A 22292-nucleotide genomic window follows, 5' to 3' on the forward strand; every position below is an offset into this window, starting at 1 on the left:
GGTGGAGAACTGACTTGACTGTTGGACAAGCAGCTCGATAGGAGATGCAGCAGAGGGGTGGTGAAAGATGAAGAGTTAGAACTGGGTGTCATCTGTGAAGCACCATGGGGTACCATGCAAATAAGCCGATCATGGATGGATTCTCTGGTGGCAGTGATGTGCTGAGCGGTCGCACATCAGGTGGCTCTCCTGAAGACAACCAAACAGGCAGTTCTGTTTGAATTTAGCCTGAAAATTTGGACAGCACCCATAAATAAGAAAGGAAGAGAAGAGGAACAACAGTATGCCAGCAAACGAGAGCTCGAGAAGCAGAGAGATAGGATCAGAGGGAAAGGACAAGAGCAGCGGGTGGATGAGATGGTGGACCCACGAGGCGGGGGACCTCTGGCCACCCCAGACAGATGGAGACCAACAACTCGAACGGCCTCCTTCCCTCCCCCGCCACCAGCCTGGGGATGGATGGAAGACTTTCCTGACCAAAGAACTGTTCGCGATGAGGGAGGTGATAAAGGTAGAGATCCAGGTGGCGGTTAAGGTGGCAGTGCCTAAGGTGTTGGTCGCCATGCAGACAGTGATATACGGACTGGGGAAGAAGCTGGCAGGTCAGGGGAGGACGATCCAGGAGCTTTGAGATGGTGTGACAGATCAGAGCGATAGGATTGTTGCTCTGCAAGCCGAAATTAAAAGGTTGGTGCCTAAAGGGGAAGGTCCCGGTGCCAAAATATACAGATCGTGGACCTCCCAGAGGGGATCGAGGGCAGGGACCCGACGCACTATGTGGCCCAGATGCTGTGCAACCTGGTCGGCAGGATCAGCTTGCCCAAACTGCGCAGGGTAAAAGGGATTTATACTTGGAGGCAGAGATTACAGCTGAAGTGCAAAATATTAATTTAATACATGTCTTTACCAAGGAAGAAGACGTTATCATGGTGAAGGAAGAGGTAATTCCGATACACTGATGGTTTAAAAGGTGGAAATATTGGATAGACTATCTATACTTGGATAATAAGACACTATGGTGCATCAAAGAATACTGAGCGAGGTGACAGTAGAAATTGTGGATGCACAGGCTGTAATTTTTCAGTTTTTCTTAAATTCAGTGGTGGTAGCAGAGGTCTGGAGAATGGCAAACATTACATTCTTGTTCAAAAAAGGATGTGAACATAAGCCAGTCAGTTTAACTTCAATGGTGGAGAAGCTTCTTGAAGCAATAATTAGGGACACAATTAATAATCATATGTACAAATGCAGGTTAATTAAAGAAAGCCAGCATGGATTCATAAGAACTAGGAGCTTTTTGTGGACTCAGCTCCACTTACCCGCCCGCTCGCCATAACCCTTAATTCCTTTACTATTCAAAAATCTATCTATCTATCTTTGCCTTAAAAACACTCAACAAGGTAGTCTCAACTGCTCCACTGGGCAGGGAATTCGACAGATTCACAACCCTTTGGGTGAAGAAGTTCTTCCTCAGCTCAGTTCTATGCCCCCTAGTTCTATTTTCACCCACCAGTGAAAACAACCTCTATCTTACCCATTTTCTTCATAATTTTATATGTTTCTATAAGATTCCCCCCTCAACCTTCTAAATTCCAATGAGTATAGTCCCAGTATACTCAGTCTCTCCTCATAAGCCAATCTTCTCAATTCCAGAATTGTCCTAGTGAATCTCCTCTGCACCATCTCCAGTGCCAGTACATCCTTTCCCAAGTAAGGAGACTAAAACTGTACACAGTACTCCAGGTGTGGCCTCACCAGCACCCAATGCAGCTGCAACTTAACCTCTCAGTTTATAAACTGCCTGCAAACCAACTTTCTGCGATTCATGCACAAGGACACCCAGGTCCCTCTGCACATCAGCGTGCTGCATTTTTTTACCATTTAAATAATCCATTTTACTATTATTCTTACCAAAATGGATGACCTCACATTTACCAACATTGTTCTCCATCTGCCAGACCCTTTCCCACTCACAAACTATCTATATCCCTCTACAGACTTTGTGTGTCCTCTGTGCATTTTGCTCTACCATTCATCTTAGTGTCATCTCGAGCTTTAACAATTACAATTGGTCCCCAACTCCAAATCATCTATGTAAATTGTAAACAATTGTGGTCCCAAAACTGATCCCCGAGGCACACCACTAGCCACTGATCGCCAACCAAAAAAACATCTATTTATCCCCACTCTTTTCTTTCTGTTAGTTGACCAATCCTCTATCCATGCTAATAAATCACCTGTAACACTAGGCACCTTTATCTTATGCATCAGCCTTTTGTGCGGCACCTCGTCGAATGCCTTCTGGAAATCCAGATACACCACATCGACAGTTCCCTGTTGTCCACCGCACTCGTAATGTCTTCAAAGAATTCCAGTAAATTAGTTAAACATGACCTGCCTTTCATGAACCCATGCTGCGTCTATTAAATGGGACAATGGGATAGATGTCTTGCCATTTCTTCCTTGATGATAGATTCAAGCATTTTCCCCACTACAGAAGTTAAGCTAATCAGCCTATTTTTACCCGCCTTTTGTCTACCTCCTTTTTTTAAACAGTGGCGTCACATTTGCTGTTTTCCAATCTGCCAAAACTGCTCCAGAGTACAGCGAATTTTGGTAAATTACCACAAGCGCATTTGCTATTTCCCCTCTCATCCCTTCAAGTAGCTTGGGATGCATTCCATCACGGCCATGAGACTTGTCTACCTTTAGACCCATTAGCTTGCTCAACACTACCTCCTTAGTGACAATGATAATTTCTAAGTCTTCACCTGCCATAGCCTCCTTGCCATCAGTTTTTGTCATGTTATTTGTGTCTTCTACTGTGAAGGCCGACACAAAATACGTGTTCAATGCCTCGGCCATTTTCTCATTTCCCATTATTAAATCCCTCTTCTCATCCTCTAAAGGACCAATGTTTATCTTAGCCACTCTTTTTCGTTTTATATATTTGTAGAAACTTTTGCTATCTGTTTTTATAGTCTGAGCTAGTTTACTCTCATAATCTATCTTACTTTTCTTTATAGCTTTTTCATGGCTTTTTGCTGACCACTAAAGATTTCCCAATCCTCTAGTTTCCCACTAATCTTAGCCACTTTGCATGCATTCAATTTGATGCCCTCCCTAGATATCCATTCCCTTTTCACTGGTATATTCTTTGGCTGAGCACTGTGAAAAATCACTTGGAAAGTCCCCCACTATTCCTCAATTGTCCCACCATAAAGTCTTTGCTCCCAGTCTACCTTAGCCCACTCCTCCCACATCCCATTGTAGTTTCCATTGTTTAAGAACAGGACACTGGTATCAGATTTTACCTTCTCACCTGTATTTTAAATTCAACATACTGTGGTCACTCCTTCCAAGAGGACCCCGAATTTCATAGAATTTACAGTACAGAAGGAGGCCATTCAGCCCATCGAGTCTGCACCGGCTCTTGGAAAGAGCACCCTACCCAAGGTCAACACCTCCACCCTATCCCCATAACCCAACCCAACACTAAGGGCAATTTTGGACACTAAGGGCAATTTATCATGGCCAATCCACCTAACCTGCACATCTTTGGACTGTGGGAGGAAACCGGAGCACGCGGAGGAAACCCACGCACACACGGGGAGGATGTGCAGACTCCGCACAGACAGTGACCCAAGCCAGAATTGAACCCGGGACCCCGAAGCTGTGAAGCGATTGTGCTATCCACAATGCTACCGTGCTGCCCCAATTATGAGATCATTAATTATTCCAGCCTCATTACCCATGACCCGATCTAGGATAGCTTGCTCCCTCATTAGTTCCATTACATACTGTTCAAGGATACTATCTATGAATTCCTCAAGGCTGCCTTGACTGACCTGTTTTAACCAATTGACATGTAGATTAAAATCCCCCATAATTGCCGTGCCACTTTTACATGCATCAGTTATTTCTTTGTTTATTGCCTGCCCCACCGTGATGTTATTATTTGGTGGACGATAGACTATTCCTGTCAGTGACTTTTTCTCCTTACTATTTCTAATTTCCACCCAAATGGATTCAACCCTTTTCACCAGAGAACCTCGGTCATCTCATGACTGCTCTGATGTCATCCTTAAATATCAACTGTCCCACCATACTGTGGTTTCTTCAGGGTAATTTGTATTTAGCTAACTTGCTTGAGTTTTGTTTTGAAGAGATGCCAGTGAGTGTTTATGAAAACGATGCTGTTGATATGGTATACATGGAATTCCAAAAGGCATTTGATTCATACTGCCCAACAAACTTGTCAGCAAAGTTATAGCTCATGGAATAAAAGGGAAAGCAGCAACATGGATATTAAATTGGCAGAGTAACAGGAAACAATGAGTAGAGATTAATGGATATTTTTCGGGCTGGAGGAAGGATGGCAGTGGCATTCCCCAGGGGTCAGTTGGGACCCTTGCTATATTAATGACATAGACCTTGGTGTACAGGGCACCATTTCAAAATTTGTGAATGATACAAAGCTTGGAAGCATTCTGAATTATGAGGTGGATAGTGTAGAACTTCAAAAGGACATAATGACACAGACAAGTTAGTCGAATGGACGGCATGTGAAATTCAATGCAGAGAAATGTGACGTGATTAGTTTTGAGTTGGAAGGACATGGCAAGACAATATAAAATAAAGAGTACATCTCTAAAGGGAGTGCAGAAGCACATTGACCTTAGAGTATCTGTGCATTTTAAAAAATTAATTTACAGGATGTGGGTGTTGCTGGCTCGGCCAGAATTTATTACTCATCCCTAGTTGACCTTGAGAGGGTGGTTAATCATCTCAGCTCCAGGACAGCACTGCAGGCGTTCCTTAGGATAGTGCCCAACCATCTTTTTATTTGGTTATGGGATATTGGCGTCGCTGGTTCCCGTTCAGATAGGGTGGTGAGCTGCCTTCTTGAACCTCTGTAGTCCTTGGGGTGTAGGTACACCTACTGTGCTGTAAGGGAGTTCCAGGTTGTTGCCCCAGTGACAGTGAAGGAACAGCGATATACTTCCAAGTCAGGCTGGTGAGTAACTTGGAGGGGAACCTCTAGGTGGCGTGGTTCCCAGGTGCTCTTTTCCTACTAAATGATAGTGGTCGTGGGTTTGGAAGGTGCTTAGGAACCTTGGTGAGTTACTGCAATGCATCTTTTAGATGGTACACATGGCTGCCACTGTTTGTAGGTGGTGGAGGGTGAATGTTTGTGGAAAGGGTAGAAATCAAGCGGGCTGCTTTGTCCTGGATGATGTCGAGCTTCTTTTTAAAAAAAATTAGAATACCCAATTTTTTTTTCCAATTAAGGAGCAATTTAGCGTGGCCAATCCATCTAGCCTGCACTTATTTTGGGTTGTGGGGGTGAGACTGTAGCCACCTAAGATGGACACTGGGCTACAAAATGGAGAACTGCTAAGGCTGCAGGGAGAAAACAGTCTTAGCAAGGACAAGCAGTTTGCAGAAGGATAATTAGCATTCTGCACGTACAGAAACCAGTTTGTGGCCAGGTGCAGAATCTCAGCTAAAGGTGTAAATGGCAACAACGATTTACATAGTAATGAGGTGATCCAGATCCATGCCCACACAATAGAAACATTTAGGTATGAATGGATACTTTTGACGAAACGGCACCATAAGTATCCATCACAAAGCACCATAGAGACCACCCCACCCATCGAGAAGCGACCCTCAGATTGGGGGGTTTGGAAAATATCGATTGGGAGAAGGCCCAATCGATATACAGCAGGTAGAGACCGCCCCGAAGAGGCACGGACTTTGGGGGACCTATAAAAGTAGACCCCGCACATGGTCCGGTCTGTTGTTTTGGCTCCGGCTCTCTGCTGTCTTCATCGCTTTGCTGATACATCGCATCCTGACTCCAGTTCCATCACCAGCCGTTGAGCCACCAGCCATCGAACTGTAAGTGTCACCACAACGATCGCTACGTGAGCCAGACTTGCTAGACCCTGACGACCTTTAACACTCTGAGAGTTGCAGACCAAGAACGGGACGAAGGCCTCGCTCCCTGACCTTGCCTGTTCCTGTTTAGATAAGTATTTTAGTCATTTAGTTTAGAAGTAACTTAGTCTCTTTAGCGTATGCATGTGTATTTATTATACAGTAGTCCCCCGTTATACCGCGCTCCGCAATACCGCGGTTCGCGATATTTGGCGGGGGGGCTTATGGACCCCAACTGTCAGCTTCCCTCTCCGGATCAAAGTGAGCCGGCCGCTGAAGTTGACCCTGCCGGCTGATTGGAGGGAGATTCAGTGAGAGAGGAGCAGCTCACACAGCGTCCGGAAGTGGATAGTGCAGAGCTACAGCTGCCTCAACCCTGCACAGCAGACAGGTTCTTTAAACCGGTGGCGGTCAGAACATATTTTTGAAAGGCAATCCTTTCCTCCAGTTTGGTGAAACCCACCAGAGTTCCTGGTAAGTTTCTGTGGGTTTCCCTCTGGAATAACTCCCAGCCTCATTCTGTGGCAATCAGAGAGCTTGTTTTAATTAGATCCACGATGGGGGTTTTAAATTTATTTAAAAATCTATGCATGCGCTTCCCATTGTGAGTCTACGGGGGTCTGACCTCTCCCCCCGCCCCCCGTAGACTCACAATGGGAAGCGCATGCATAGATTTTAAAATAAATTTAAAACCCCCATCGTGGATATCCGCGGCTCGGATGCAACGCGGGTGGCTGTCTTGGACCCCAACACCCGCGTTATAACGGGGGACTACTGTATTTGTTATAATAAATATCAATCGTTTGAACTTACTAATCGGTGTACAGATTTATTACTTTGAACCTGACCTTGATATACTTGTGAGGTGTCTAGATACGGCACCTGGCGACTCCTGAGCTGAATTACATACACAGAGCTGTAGTAGTGTTAAGCACACGGCCTTTAAACGGAGGCGTGTTAATACACTCCAATAAAACACGTAACACTCAAGTAAAACGTGCAACAAGACAGTGTCGAGCTTCTTGAGTGTTGTTGGAGCTGCACTCATCCAGGCAAGTGGAGAGTATTCCGTTACACTCCTGACTTGTGCCTTGTAGATGGTGGACAGACTTTGGCGGGGTCAGGAGGTGAGTTGCTAGTGGGGGATTCGGCTATAGTAATGTCAAGGGGCGATGGTTAGATCCTCACTTGTAGGAGATGGTCATTGCCTGGCACTTGTCTGATCCAGCAGAGAGCAGCAGAGCAGAGCTTCTGATTGGCTGTTCCGGGGACATTTGCATACGTGCAGTGCGGTCAGCGTAAGTTGAAGGTGCACCTGCATCAGTGACCCGAGGAGTTCGACGGAAGTCAAGCATCCAGCAGAGGGCAGCAGAGCAGAGCTTCTGATTGGCTGTTCCGGGGACATTTGCATACGTGCAGTGCGGTCAGCGTAAGTTGAAGGTGCACCTGCATCAGTGACCCGAGGAGTTCGACGGAAGTCAAGCATCCAGCAGAGGGCAGCAGAGCAGAGCTTCTGATTGGCTGTTCCGGGGACATTTGCATACGTGCAGTGCGGTCAGCGTAAGTTGAAGGTGCACCTGCATCAGTGACCCGAGGAGTTCGACGGAAGTCAAGCATCCAGCAGAGGGCAGCAGAGCAGAGCTTCTGATTGGCTGTTCCGGGAGGAGGAGGAGCAGTCTCTGGGTGAGTATAAAAACTCACTTTAACCCGGGGATCGAGGCCTAGTTTCGGGAGCCGTTCAGAGGAGGAGGAGCAGTCTCTGGGTGAGTATAAAAACTCACTTTAACCCGGGGATCGAGGCCTAGTTTCGGGAGCCGTTCAGAGGAGGAGGAGCAATCTCTGGGTGAGTATAAAAACTCACTTTAACCCGGGGATCGAGGCCTAGTTTCGGGAGCCGTTCAGAGGAGGAGGAGCAGTCTCTGGGTGAGTATACAGACCTAACGGTAACTTCCTGTTTTCCACTTTTTTTTATTTCAAAAGTGACGTCAGAGGGAAGCTGTGATCTGATTGGTTGGTAACCAAACTGCCCCAAATTTAAAACTCGTAAACTTAAATTAAACAAATTAATTAATTAGAGATGGCTGGTCAGGTGATGTGCTTAAGCTGCTTGATGTGGGAGCTGGCAGATCCCATTGCGAGCTGCAGCGACCACATCTGCAGCAAGTGTTGGCTGCTCGAAGAACTCCGGCTCAGAGTTGATGAGCTGGAGTCTGAGCTTCACACACTGAGGCACATCCGGGAGGGGGAGGCTTACCTGGACACTTTGTTTCAGGAGGCAGTCACACCTGTCAGAGTAAATAGTTTAAATCCTGCCAGTGGCCAGGGACAGCAGGGTGTGACTGCAAGTCAGGCAGGTAAAGGGAACCAGCAGTCAGGAACTCAGGAGCCTCAGCCCGTGACCCTGTCCAACAGGTACGAGGCACTTGCTCCCTGTGTGGATGGCGAACAGGGCTGCAGGAAGGATGAGTCAGCTGACCAAGGCACCATGGTTCAGCAGGCCATTCAAGGGGAGGAAGTAAATAGGCAAGTTGTAGTTGTAGGGGATTCTATTATCAGAGGGATAGATAGTATCCTTTGTGAGCAGGATCGAGGGTCCCGCATGGTATGTTGCCTGCCCGGTGCTAGGGTGCGGGACATCTCTGACCGGCTTGAAAGGATATTGGAGAGGGAGGGGGAGGATCCAGTTGTTGTGGTCCATGTCGGTACCAACAACTTAGGCAAGTCTAGGAAAGAGGACCTGTTTAGAGATTATAAAGAGTTAGGATTCAAATTAAAAAACAGGTCCTCAAGGGTCATAATCTCCGGATTACTGCCCGAGCCACGTGCAAATTGGCATAGGGAGGCAAGAATAAGGGAAGTTAACACGTGGCTGAAAGAGTGGTGTGGGAAAGAGGGGTTCCTTTTCATGGGACACTGGCATCAGTTTTGGGACAGGGGGGACCTATACCGTTGGGATGGTCTCCACCTGAACCGAGCTGGGACCAGTGTTCTGGCGAAAAGAGTAAATAGGGTGGTCAATAGGACTTTAAACTAGAGATTGGGGGGGAAGGGAAAGTCAGGGAACCAAGAGGTGAAGGAATCAGTGGGAAGCGTAGCTGCTTAGGATTACAAAAAATCACGAAGAGACAGAGCTCAGGAGAGGTTACGATAGTCCCCATCTCACAAAATATGACAGTGTATGGAAAGGCTCAGTAAACCAAGGTCCACCACGCTAAGAAAACAAAAACGGACAGTCAATAGGGAATTAAAGGTGCTATATTTAAATGCCCGCAGTGTACGGAACAAGGTAGATGAGCTTGTGGCCCAGATTGTGACTGGCAGGTATGATGTGGTAGGCATCACAGAGACGTGGTTGCAGGGGGTTCAGGACTGGCAGTTAAACATCCAGGGATTTACAACCTATCGAAAAGACAGAGAGGTGGGTAGAGGGGGCGGGGTTGCCTTGTTAATTAGAAATGAAATTAAATCAATAGCACTAAACGACATAGGGTCAGACGATGTGGAGTCTGTGTGGGTAGAGTTGAGGAACCACAAAGGCAAAAAAAACCATAATGGGAGTTATGTACAGGCCTCCTGACAGTGGTCAGGACCAGGGGCACAAAATGCACCACGAAATAGAAAGGGCATGTCAGAAAGGCAAGGTCACAGTGATCATGGGGGACTTCAATATGCAGGTGGACTGGGTAAATAATGTTGCCAGTGGACCCAAAGAAAGGGAATTCATTGAATGTTTACAGGATGGCTTTTTGGAACAGCTTGTGATGGAGCCCACGAGGGAACAGGCTATTCTGGACTTAGTGTTATGTAATGAGCCAGAATTGATAAAAGACCTTAAAGTAAGGGAACACTTAGGAAGCAGTGATCATAATATGGTAGAATTCAGTCTGCAATTTGAAAGAAAGAAGGTAGAATCAGATGTAAAGGTTTTACAGTTAAATAAAGGTAATTACAGGCGCATGAGGGAGGAACTGACGAAAATCGACTGGAAGCAGAGCCTAGTGGGAAAGACAGTAGAACAGCAATGGCAGGAGTTTCTGGGAGTAATTGAGGACACAGTACAGAGGTTCATCCCAAAGAAAAGAAAGGTTATCAGAGGGAGGATTAGGCAGCCATGGCTGACAAAGGAAGTCAGGGAATGCATCAAGGCAAAAGAGAGAGCCTATAATGTGGCAAAGAGTAGTGGGAAGTCAGAAGATTGGGAAGGCTACAAAAACAAACAGAGGATAACAAAGAGAGAAATAAGGAAGGAGAGGATCAAATATGAAGGTAGGCTAGCCAGTAACATTAGGAATGATAGTAAAAGTTTCTTTAAATACATTAAAAACAAACGGGAGGCAAAAGTAGACATTGGGCCGCTCCAAAATGACGCTGGTAATCTAGTGATGGGAGACAAGGAAATAGCTGAGGAACTTAATAAGTACTTTGCGTCAGTCTTCACAGTAGAAGACATGAGTAATATCCCAACAATTCAGGAAAGTCAGGGGGCAGAGTTGAATATGGTTGCCATCACAAAGGAGAAGGTGCTAGAGAAACTAAAAGGTCTGAAAATTGATAAATCTCCGGGCCCAGATGGGCTACATCCTAGAGTTCTAAAGGAGATAGCTGAAGAAATAGTGGAGGCGTTAGTTATGATCTTTCAAAAGTCACTGGAATCAGGGAAAGTCCCAGAGGATTGGAAAATCGCTGTTGTAACCCCCCTGTTCAAGAAGGGAACAAGAAAAAAGATGGAAAATTATAGGCCAATTAGCCTAACCTCGGTTGTTGGCAAAATTCTAGAATCCATCGTTAAGGATGAGATTTCTAAATTCTTGGAAGTGCAGGGTCGGATTAGGACAAGTCAGCATGGATTTAGTAAGGGGAGGTCGTGCCTGACAAACCTGTTAGAGTTCTTTGAAGAGATAACAAATAGGTTAGACCAAGGAGAGCCAATGGATGTTATCTATCTTGACTTCCAAAAGGCCTTTGACAAGGTGCCTCACAGGAGGCTGCTGAGTAAAATAAGGGCCCATGGTATTCGAGGCAAGGTACTAACATGGATTGACGATTGGCTGTCAGACAGAAGGCAGAGAGTTGGGATAAAAGGTTCTTTTTCGGAATGGCAACCGGTGACAAGTGGTGTCCCGCAGGGTTCAGTGTTGGGGCCACAGCTGTTCTCTTTATATATTAACGATCTAGATGACGGGACTGGGGGCATTCTGGCCAAGTTTGCCGATGATACAAAGATAGGTGGAGGGGCAGGTAGTATTGAGGAGGTGGGGAGGCTGCAGAAAGATTTAGACAGTTTAGGAGAATGGTCCAAGAAGTGGCTGATGAAATTCAACGTGGGCAAGTGTGAGGTCTTGCACTTTGGAAAAAAGAATAGAGGCATGGACTATTTTCTAAACGGTGACAAAATTCATAATGCTAAAGTGCAAAGGGACTTGGGAGTCCTAGTCCAGGATTCTCTAAAGGTAAACTTGCAGGTTGAGTCCGTAATTAAGAAAGCAAATGTAATGTTGTCATTTATCTCAAGAGGCTTGGAATATAAAAGCAGGGATGTACTTCTGAGGCTTTATAAAGCACTAGTTAGGCCCCATTTAGAATACTGTGAGCAATTTTGGGCTCCATACCTCAGGAAGGACATACTGGCACTGGAGCGGGTCCAGCGGAGATTCACACGGATGATCCCAGGAATGGTAGGCCTAACATACGATGAACGTCTGAGGATCGTGGGATTATATTCATTGGAGTTTAGAAGGTTGAGGGGAGATCTAATAGAAACGTACAAGATAATGAATGGCTTGGATAGGATGGACGTAGGGAAGTTGTTTCCATTAGCAGGGGAGACTAGGACGCGGGGACACAGCCTTAGAATAAAAGGGAGTCACTTTAGAACAGAGATGAGGAGAAATTTCTTCAGCCAGAGAGTGGTAGGTCTGTGGAATTCATTGCCACAGAGGGCGGTGGAGGCCGGTACATTGAGTGTCTTTAAGACAGAAATTGATAAATTCTTGATTTCTCGAGGAATTAAGGGCTATGGGGTGAGAGCGGGTAAATGGAGTTGAAATCAACCATGATTGAATGGTGGAGTGGACTCGATGGGCCGAATGGCCTTACTTCCACTCCTATGTCTTATGGTCTTAAATGTAACTTGCCACTTGTCAGCCCAACTATGATTTAATTAAAGGGTTATGCAATATAATGCAGAAAGTTTTGAGAAATGATTTAAATTAATTGGAGAATTAGAATGAATTTGGGGATTTTTTTTCACCTAGTCTGTGTGGAAAGGGTATAGTAGGGGTACAGATCACACTGCCTGAAAGAGTAGTACAGGCAAAATCTTTAATCCATCCCATTCTCAATGGGACTCCATCCTATTCTCTCAGTTCTTTTGCCTTCGTTGTATCTGTTCCAATGTTGCCACTTTACAAACTGATGCTGCTGACATGTCTTCCTTAATTGTGGTGTGGTTGACGGGGCTCTCAACTGCGTCTCACCGTCGTCTGCACCTCTACCCTCACCCCTTCCCCTCCCTCCCAGAACCAAGATGTGGTCCCCTTGTCTTCACTTTTCACCCCACCAGCCTCCACATTCAAAGGATCATCCTCTGCCAGTTCCGCCAACTCCAGCATGATGCCACCACCAAATACATCTTCCCTTCATTCCGCCGTCAGCATTCCTCGGGACCATTTACTCCGGGATACCCTTGTCCTTCTTCCATCACCTCTACACCTCACTGCCTTCCAATGGCACCTATCCATGCAGTCAAAGAAGGTTCTAAACCTGCCTGTTTATCTCTTCCCTTCTCACCATCCATGTGTACCTCCTTCAACCTGGTCTATTGCGTTCGTTGCTCCCAATGTGGTCTACTCTACATTGGAGAGACTAAATGCAGACTGGGTGACTGCTTTGAAGAACACCGACAGTATATCCAAAAGCACGACCCAGACTTTCCTGTTGTTTACCATTTTAACACACCATCCTACTCTCATGTCCACACATCCGTCCTTGGCCTGCTGCAATGCTCCAAATGAAGGCCAACACAAACTGGGAGGAACAGCACCTCATCTTTCAATTAGACATGTTACAGCCTTCTGGACTTAATATTGAGTTCAACAACTTCAGACTGTGAACTCTCTCCTCCACCATCATCCCATTTTTATTTCTGTCAATTTTATTCAATCATTGATTCATTTGGGCGGCATGGTAGCACAGTGGTTAGCGCTTTTGCTTCACAGCGTCAGGGTCCCAGGTTCGATTGCTGGCTTGGTCATTGTGCAGAGTCTGCACGTTCTCTCTGTGTCTGTGTGGGTTTCCTCCGGGTGCTCCGGTTTCCTCCAACAAGTCCTGAAAGACGTGCTGTTAGGTAATTTGGTCATTCTGAATCCTCCCTCTGTACCCGAACAGGTGTCGGAAAGTGCCGACTAGGGGATTTTCACAGTAACTTCATTGCAGTGTTAATGTAGGCCTACTTGTGACAATAAAGATTATTATTATTTTCCATCCTCCTTTTCACCCTGCTTTCCAACTTGGTTTCCCCTTATCATCATCTCCTCTCCCCCACACCACTAGCACCATCTGTTCCAGGGCGTCCTTTGACACACTGCTTACCGTTGTTCTGCCCTTATCACATTCTGATCTTTTAATGTGCCACCATCAGCACCCTTCTTAGCCACAATCAGCACCATTTACATTCAGTCTTGTGTCTAGGCTTTGGAGAGGGTAAAGAGGATGTTTACCAGGATGTTGCCTGATCTGGAGGGTATTAGCTATGTGGAGAGGCTGAATAGATTTGGACTGTTTTCATTGAAATAATTGAGGTTGAGGAGTGATCTTATAGAGGTCTACAAGATTATTAGGGGCATGGCTAGAGTGGTTGGGCAGCCACTCTTTCCGAGGGTGGAGGGGTCAGTCACCAGGGGGCATCCGTGGGGCAAAGTTTAGAGATGTGCGAGGCAGGTTTTTTTACACAGAGTGGTGATTGTCTGGAACGATTTACCAGGGGAAGTTGTGGAAGCAGATACATTAACAGCCTTCAAAAGACATCTCGACAAATACATGGATAGGATGGGCATAGAGGGATATGGCACCAGGAAGTGTTGAAGGTTCTGGCCAAGACCGGTAGACTTGGAGGGCCAAAGGATCTGTTCCCTGAGCTGTATTGTTCTTTGCCCATGGCATCTGTCAATCTCTCCCTTGCCTCCAGTCATCATTGGCCCTCTAGCCAGCCCCACTGCTCCATCTCCCCCCACCCCCACCCCCCGCCATAGTAAAAATGCCATCCTATTTCCAGTAAGAAGTCTTACAACACCAGGTTAAAGTCCAACAGGTTTGTTTCAAATCACTAGCTTTCGGAGCACTGCTCCTTCCTCAGATTTGAAAAAAACCTGTTGGACTTTAACCTGGTGTTGTAAGACTTACTGTGCTCACCCCAGTCCAAAGCCAGCATCTCCACATCAATCCTATTTCCAGTTCTCACTAGCTTTGAGGAGAGTCAGCTAGACTCGAAACATTAGCTGTTCTCTCGCCAGATGTTGTCAGTCCTGCTCAGAATTTTCGTGTTGGATTCTAGCATCTGCCGTCATCTTGTTTTTATCTTATCCCATTCTTGTATATTCTTCGTCACACATAAAAAGCACTTGGAAATGTAACTGACATCAATCACATGCCATAATTTACAGGCCTATGGACCAAAACTGTGAAGGTGGGATTCGGATGGAGAATTCAGGGTACAAAGGCGCAGTTAGAAACGTTCTACGTGTATTACCATGACTTTTAGAATCAACATCGTCTTCTTCTGAACGATTGCGACACAAGAAATTTTCCAAAGCAACATGCACAGAACTATACTTAATTCAAGAAGAGCATTGTCTTTGATATTCATAGACGGCAACATGTTTCGCTAGCGAGTCATGAATAACGTCAACTTTGTCAGCAGTCGATCGTCAATTAAATAAATAGGAATGGATTAAAGTCGCTGCAATGTGGCGGATATGCAAAATGTAATCAGGGAAAGTTAAAAGAGCGCCTCCAGGCCCGGATCCGACATATCCGGTTTCCAAGGGGACCGAGATCTGCAAACTCGTTCCGGGTGAAAGGTGGGAGGGCGCTCTCTGTGGCGGTGGTTCCAGTGGTTCCAGAAGCTTCTGGGCCGCTGGGTGCGGGGCGGCAGGGACGGGACAGACTGACATGTCAGACATCGGCGAGAGTTGGATCCTGACCAGAGAGGGGAGGTGTATTTGGTGAGACAATGTTCGGATGCCTGGTTGCGGGTCGATTGGTAAGTTTATTTTCATTCAACACTTGCACCATTGGGATTTAATAGTTTTGTTTTGAACAAATTTTGGAGCTGAAAGCCAGGTAATACTTTTGGGTCTGTGAAAAGTTACCCTATTGGAAGCAGCGGTGAGTGAAAGTTGTGTTTTGGCGGAAAAATGGATTAGTTAACTTCAGTAAAAAGCAAAAATACTGACAGTACTTCTCCGACCTGACAGCTCACTTTACCTGCTGATTGTTTCCAGCAATTTCTAGACTTATTTCGGCAGATAAGACCAGACTACTGGATTTTTTTAAAATTTAGAGTACCCAATTAGTTTTGCTTTTGTAATTGACTTCAATTCTGTTTTACTCTCTGACTTTTTGGGAAATGCTTGACTTACTTAGTTGTGGAGTACGTATTTTTAGCTACTGAATTACCTCTAAATTTAAGGCAATGAGGCATTTAAAAAAAAAACATGTAAATATTAAATGTTTAAAATATCCTATTTGTTTCATTAGGTCTATTACGGCTCCCATCTTTGTGCTCCCAAGCCCAGATGATGCAGATTTGAATGTATCTAGTGTTGCCATCCACATATCAATTCTGACTATTCTACATCAAGCATTATTACCTTTGTCTCCTGTCAATAACACCCAGTCAGAATCATCCTGGAATGCAAAAATAACGCCTTGTCTTCTTTTTCCCTGCCGCATGTCGACAACGCCTCTTCCATGTCGTTCATGCTCTTCTCCAGTTCTAAGAGTTTAGTTCTGTAGAAGATTCAGATGGACCCAATGCACTAACTTTGTTTCTCCACCGATGTTGCCAGACCTGCTCAGTTTATACAGCTTTTTCTGTTTTTATTTGAGCTCAAGGATTTCTTTGTTACTATGAGTGAAACCATCTATTCAATCACCTCTGCTTCAGTCCCTCTTACCAATGCACAAATCTTTCCTTAGCTTCTTTCCTAACTCTCCTCACATTCCAAGGTTCATTTCAATAACCGCTTATATTTTAAGTGTTCAACAAAGTAAAATGTCCCAAAGAGCTTCTCAGCAGCATTATTAAATATAATTTGGCACTTAGCCATGTAAAGCGATATTAGAGCAGGTGATGAAAAGCTTGGCCAAAGAGGTTGGTTTTAAGGAGAGTCTTAAAGGTGGGGAGGTACAGTGCTAGAGACGTTGGGAAGGCAATTCTTGTATCAGGCATCTCAAGGCGCAGATGTCAGTGGTGGAGTGATTCAAATTGGGCATGCATTGGAAACCAGTATTGGAAGAGCTCATGTGCATTGCAAATGTCTTCTCCCCATTTGTAAACGTATTCAGCCATCTTGACCATCAGTCCTGGAATTCCGTTCTCAAACCTCTTTGCCTCCACCTTTTTCTTTAACACACTCTATAAAACCTACGTCTGAATAAGATTTTACTCTGATTATCCTCCTTTGGCTTGTTTCAATTTTTGTTTTGGTTATGTTTCTGTGAAATGCCTTTGGAGTTCTTTTTCAATTTTAAAGGTGCTGTGTGAATGCAGTTGGTGTTGTACAATATAAAGTGCAGCTTTGCTTTCAGATTTCTTTTAGCCAATTTGCACTCTTTTTAGTCTGGTTTTCCAGCTTTCTTAGCTGACAATTAGCAGATGTATCAACGTTAATGATTTTCTAAAATTCTATTAAATAGGCTTATTGAGTTTACAACATTTAGTTCAGTGCACTATTTGTAAAGCAAATAGAAATTCAAATGTAATCTGTAATGTTTTACTCTCCTCTCAAATACTTCTTGAGAATGTTTGTCTAACCATAGAAAAATAAGACCATGTAAAACTACTGGATTTTTTTGGAATTTAGAGTACCCAATTATTTTTATCGATTTTAAAGGGCAATTTAGTGTGGCCAATCCGCCTAGCCGGGACATCTTTTGGGTTGTGGGGGTGAAACCCACACAGGCTCAAGGAGAATGTGCAAACTCCACACAGTTACCCGGGGCTGGGATCAAACCCAGGTCCTCACTGCCGTAGGCACCAGTGTTAAACACTGGGTCACCATGCCACCCCCGAAAAACTACTGGATATAAATTATGTTTTCATATTAAAATAATTTTTACATGGTGGAGATTTAAAATAAAACTACGAAGAACCCCACCAAATACACAAATCAACACCTGGGTATTGGACAGCTACAACCCAGCACCCTTAGTATTACAGAATACGCACATTTCGTTTACTAAGATGGAGGCAGAGGTTGCCTCCCAAGTTCTGGATTCCTCGAACAGAAGAGAGATTTTAAAAACCTACATCTACTCTATTGGATCATTTTAACATTGTGAACATCTCCATTGAATCAACCCGTAACTTTCTAAATTTGTGGCATACAAACCAAGTTTCTGAAACCTATCCTGTATCATTAGTTATTTCATAATATATATTGTCCACCTATCAAAGCCATTATATCTTGAAGTGTGGTGCTCAAAACTCAATGCAGTTCTCCAGATGAGGACTCGTCAATGAGCAATTGAAACATAACTGCCTCATTTATCTATTCCCAACCTTAAGATAAAGGATAACATTTCATTCGACATTTTGATTGCTTTTGTTGGCCGAGCACTAACATTGAGTGATCTGTGCAAAGGCACCTAAATGTCTTAATTCCTCAACAGATTCTCTTCAATAGTAAGAAAACATTTGGATTGTCTACTTTGGATGCAAGAATGACATCTCACATTTTGTCATATCAAATTTATCTGACACAATTTTGCTTACTTAATGTATGGCCTTTGTAACTTTCTGCTCCCATCTGTGGAACTTGCAGTGCCTCCTAAATTTGTGTCATGTGTACATTTGGATAAACAACTTTTGTTTCTTTATTCAAATGATGAAAACTAAGGCACAGTACAGATCACCAGGGAACACCACTTGTCACATTCCCATGATTTAATTTTTTAAAAAATACCCAATTATTTTTATTTCCAATTAAGGTGCAATTTAGTGTGGCCAATTCATCTAGCCTGCACATCTTTGGGTTGTGGGGGAGAAAATGTGCAAACTCCACGCGGAAAGTGACCCGGGGCCGGGATCGAACCCGGTTCCTCAGCGCCATGAGACAACAGTGCTAACCTCTGTGCCACCATGCCGCTCCACATAAAAAATAGGAGCATGAGTAGGCTATTCAGCTCTTCGAATCCACTCTGTCATTCAATGAGATCATGGCTGATATTCTACTTCAACACCGCTTTCACAGTTCCCTGAGGCAGAAAATTCCAAAGATTCACCACGCTGTGAGTGAAGAAATTCTTCCTAATCTCAGTCTTAAATGGCCTGTCCCTCATTCTGAGACTGTGCTCCATGGTTTATCCCTACTTTCTATCTCCTGTATTTCAATTGATTTCTAACCCATATAAGGTCACCTTCAATGCCATGCATTTTTACTGTCTGGAAATCCAGACTGAATCCATTGATGTGCCCTTCGTGGTTTCAAAGGCTACTTGGTGGTTAAATCTTGCTGCAATCACTTGCAAGGTCCTGAGGATTGTAGAGGAAAGAAACAATGCACAAAACCAACTGCTAATAACTGCAGGATTTTTTCCTTTCTATAGAAATATTGTCTCTGATTTGAGTGCCCTAATAACTGATATTACTTCATGGGTCAATGGCAGTTTTTTGGCAGAAGATTAGAAATGGTGTTCTACAAGGATTGAAGCTGCTATTGTTATCACAGCATTAATTATTTTGACATGGAAATTGGAAATAACACAATATCAAAATGTTCCTGATGGCACAAATTGGTGTGCAGTTAGTTTTGAGGAAGACTGTGACATATACAATATATTAATAGACTTGACTCTGTAGACAAGGTATGTAAATAGCGAATCAATTTCAATATAGGGAAGTGTAAATTGGTGCATTTTGATAAAACGACTAATGATCTCCTTTGAAAATTAGAATCCAAATGTGGTAGAAGAATAAAGGGATCTGGTGTACCAATTCATAAATTATTAAGAATGGCCATGCAAGTTAACTCGGGCATAACAATGCAAATAAATTATTGGGGTTCAATTCTCGAGGAATAAAATTCAAAATAAGAAAAGCGATTGTAAACTTATTTAAAATCTTGGTTAGACCAATATTATTTATTCTTTCATGGGATGTGGGCATTGCTTGCCCAACCCTAATTGACGTTGAGAAGGTGGTGAATCAGCTTGTACTGCTGTGGTCCATATAGTGTAGGTACACCCACAGTGCTGTTCGGAAGGGAATTCCAAGGTTTCAACTCAGTTACAGTGAAATTGTTCCAAGGCATGATGTTGTGTGCCTTGGAGAGAGCTTGCAGTGGTGGTGTTCTCGTGCACCTGCTTCCCTTTGCCTCCTAAGTGGTAGGTGTGGGTTTGGAAGGTGCTGTTGAAGCACGCTTGATGAGTTGCTTTCATTTCATTTCATTTCATTTCAATGCATCTTGAAAATGTTATACACTGCTGCCCTGATGTGTTGGTGGGGAAGGTAGTGAATGTTTAAGTTGGGGGATGAGCTGTTTTGTCCTGGATGGCGTCAAGCTTCCTGAGTATTACTGGCGCTGCACTCATCCAGGAAAGTGGAGATTATTCCATCACAATCTTGACTTGTCTTGCAGATGGTAGACAAGACTTAGGGAGTCAGGAATTGTTACCTGCTTCAGAATTTCCAGTCTCTGACCTTATCTTGTAGCCGTAGTATTTATATGGCAGTTCCAGTTCTGTTTCTTGTGAATAGTAACCCCCAGGATATTGATAGTGGGAGATTTAGCAGTGGCAATATCATTGAATGTCGAGGGGAAATGGTTAGATTCTCTGTTGTTGGAGATGGTTATTGCCTGAGTCTTTCAAAAAATATATCTTTTTATTCAAAAAAGATTTCCTTATAACAAAATAACAATACATCAAACCCGAACACAATACAAACTACACCCACCTAATTCTCAGTCCACTCCCCGCTCAACCCCCAGAAAGAAAGCAAAACCGTAACAAAACGACAGCCCCCCCCCCCCCCCCCCCCCAACAGCTGACGGTAAGCCGTTCCCTGAATAAGGAGGAAAAAAGCTGCCATCGTGAGTGGAGCCCTTCCACTGACCCCCTGATGATATACTTGATCTTCTCAAGGTACAAAAGTTTCATAAGATCCCCCAGGCCTTGGGCGGCACCAGGGACCTCCACCTAAGCAGAACTCGCCTCTGGGCTGTTAACGAGATGAAGGCTAGAACATCTACCTTCATCTCCATCTGTAGCACCTGCGAGTCCGATACTCCAAAAATGGCTACCAACAAGCATAGCTCCAGGTGAACACCCAAAATCCCTGACATTGTGTCAAAAAAGGAAACCCAGAAACTAACCAGCTTGAGGTAAGACCAAAACATGTGCTTATGATTTGCCAGCCCCCTAGAGCACCACTCACGCCTATCCTCAACCCCTGTAAATGACCTACTCATGTGTGCCCTGGATCAAGCTTAACCTCGCACACGAGGAGGTGAGGTTGACCCTGTGAAGACCCTCACTCCATACCTCCACCTCAAAAATAAAACCCAGCTCACCCTCCCATTTCCCCATTACTTCTTCCAGCCTGCTCCGTCGACAACATCTGGACCATAAATATCCAAAATCTTGACTCCCTAACTTGGACAGAGACAGGACCCTGGCCAAAAGCAAGGACAACGGTATCAGGGGAAATGAAGGAAGCTCCTTGCATAGAAAGTTGCGAATATGTTCCCTCCTGGGAGCTGGAATTTCTCTTAAAAACTCATCTAAGCCAGGGAATCAACCTTCAAGAAACATGTCCCTAAACGACTCCAACCCCTCCCTCTCCCATGCCCTAAACGATGAATTCAAGACATACAGCACAAACCTATAGGGCGGGATGCTCCGTTGCCCGACACCGATATCGTAATCTGGGATCGGGTGGAGAATCCCTTCCGAGGCCAAAATCGGGATGTGGCACCGGTTTTTGAGTCTTCTCCCCCTCTGACACCTCGTCGAGCGCCGCATGCTGTTGCAACGCAGTTGGCGCGTCATCGGCAGGCCCTCCCACTATGCTCCGCCCCGATAGACTGCGTTCTCGACTGTGTGGTCTGAACGGTCGGGAACCTGGTGTGGCGACTGCGGACTATGTCCAGCGCCATCATACTCGGCCTGGATCCATGCCACTGGCCAGGGGGAGCTTCCGCGAAGGCTGGGGGGGACTGGTGGGGATATCTGTGGGGTCACATTTGGCGGGTCTGGTCCACGCATGGCTGGCGCCATGTTGTCCGGCATGACTGCTGCAGGTCGTCACCGTGCACAAGCGTGGCCACAGACCTGATCATTCTCCGGCCGGCAGTTTTACCCGGCATTGCTGCTAGCCCCTCACCGGTCCCGGAATCGGTTGAGGGTTCGGCGTCGTAAAATGCCCGCTAATTCTCTGTTTCAGCTGGCACTCAGCCACTGAATCCAGCCCATGGTTCTTGCAAATCAGAACCAACAGTGACATGGAGCCCAGTTTAAAATGCTGCCTAAAATGATTCCAAATCTTCAAAATGACTATCATCACTCGGCTCGAAGTGAATCTTGTAGGGGAAACGAGAGTGGGGCAGTAACCAGGGCCCTCCGACTTGACCCTATGCATGAACCCTCCTCCATCCGCCCCCATATAAAATCCAGATCCCTGAGCCATCCTTGCACATTATCAATATTTGGTGCCCACTAGTAACATTAACATCTTATCAGCCCAAACAAAATTACATATCAATTTATTGACCCTGCAAAATAAAGCTTGGGAAGAAAGATTAGGAGACGCTGGAACAAAAACCTCGGGAGAATATTCATCTTCGCCGTCTGTACTCTTCTTGCTAAGGTCAGAGGGAGGGCGTCCCACCTTTTCAAGTCGGCCTTCAGCTCATCCACCAGGTTAGCAAAGTATAAGTTTCTGGAGCAATGCTCAATTATGGGCCACTGGGATTCCAAGATAATGGAAGCTAGTCCTGGCCAACAAAATGCCAACCTCCCAGATGAGCTCCCCTCCCCGGAGGGGGAGGGGGGTGGGGGGGGGGGGGGGATTCACTGGAAAATATTCACTTTTGCCCAGATTCAGTTTGAACCCCGAAAAGGAGCTAAAA

General features: G+C 45.0%; 1 protein-coding gene across 1 annotated transcript in view; it reads left to right on the top strand.

Annotated features, from left to right (window-relative positions):
* The first annotated feature begins 15007 nt into the window (after positions 1 to 15007).
* Positions 15008 to 22292, top strand: part of hikeshi (heat shock protein nuclear import factor hikeshi) — a 29048-nt gene continuing 21763 nt past the window's right edge. The window contains exon 1 of the mRNA XM_038819219.1: positions 15008 to 15202. Within this exon, the coding sequence (XP_038675147.1) occupies positions 15173 to 15202 (30 nt within the window). The 5' untranslated portion in view covers positions 15008 to 15172. The remainder of the gene's footprint in view (positions 15203 to 22292) is intronic.

The sequence above is a fragment of the Scyliorhinus canicula genome, chromosome 14, assembly GCF_902713615.1.
Source record: "Scyliorhinus canicula chromosome 14, sScyCan1.1, whole genome shotgun sequence".
NCBI classification, from domain to species: Eukaryota; Metazoa; Chordata; class Chondrichthyes; order Carcharhiniformes; family Scyliorhinidae; genus Scyliorhinus; species Scyliorhinus canicula.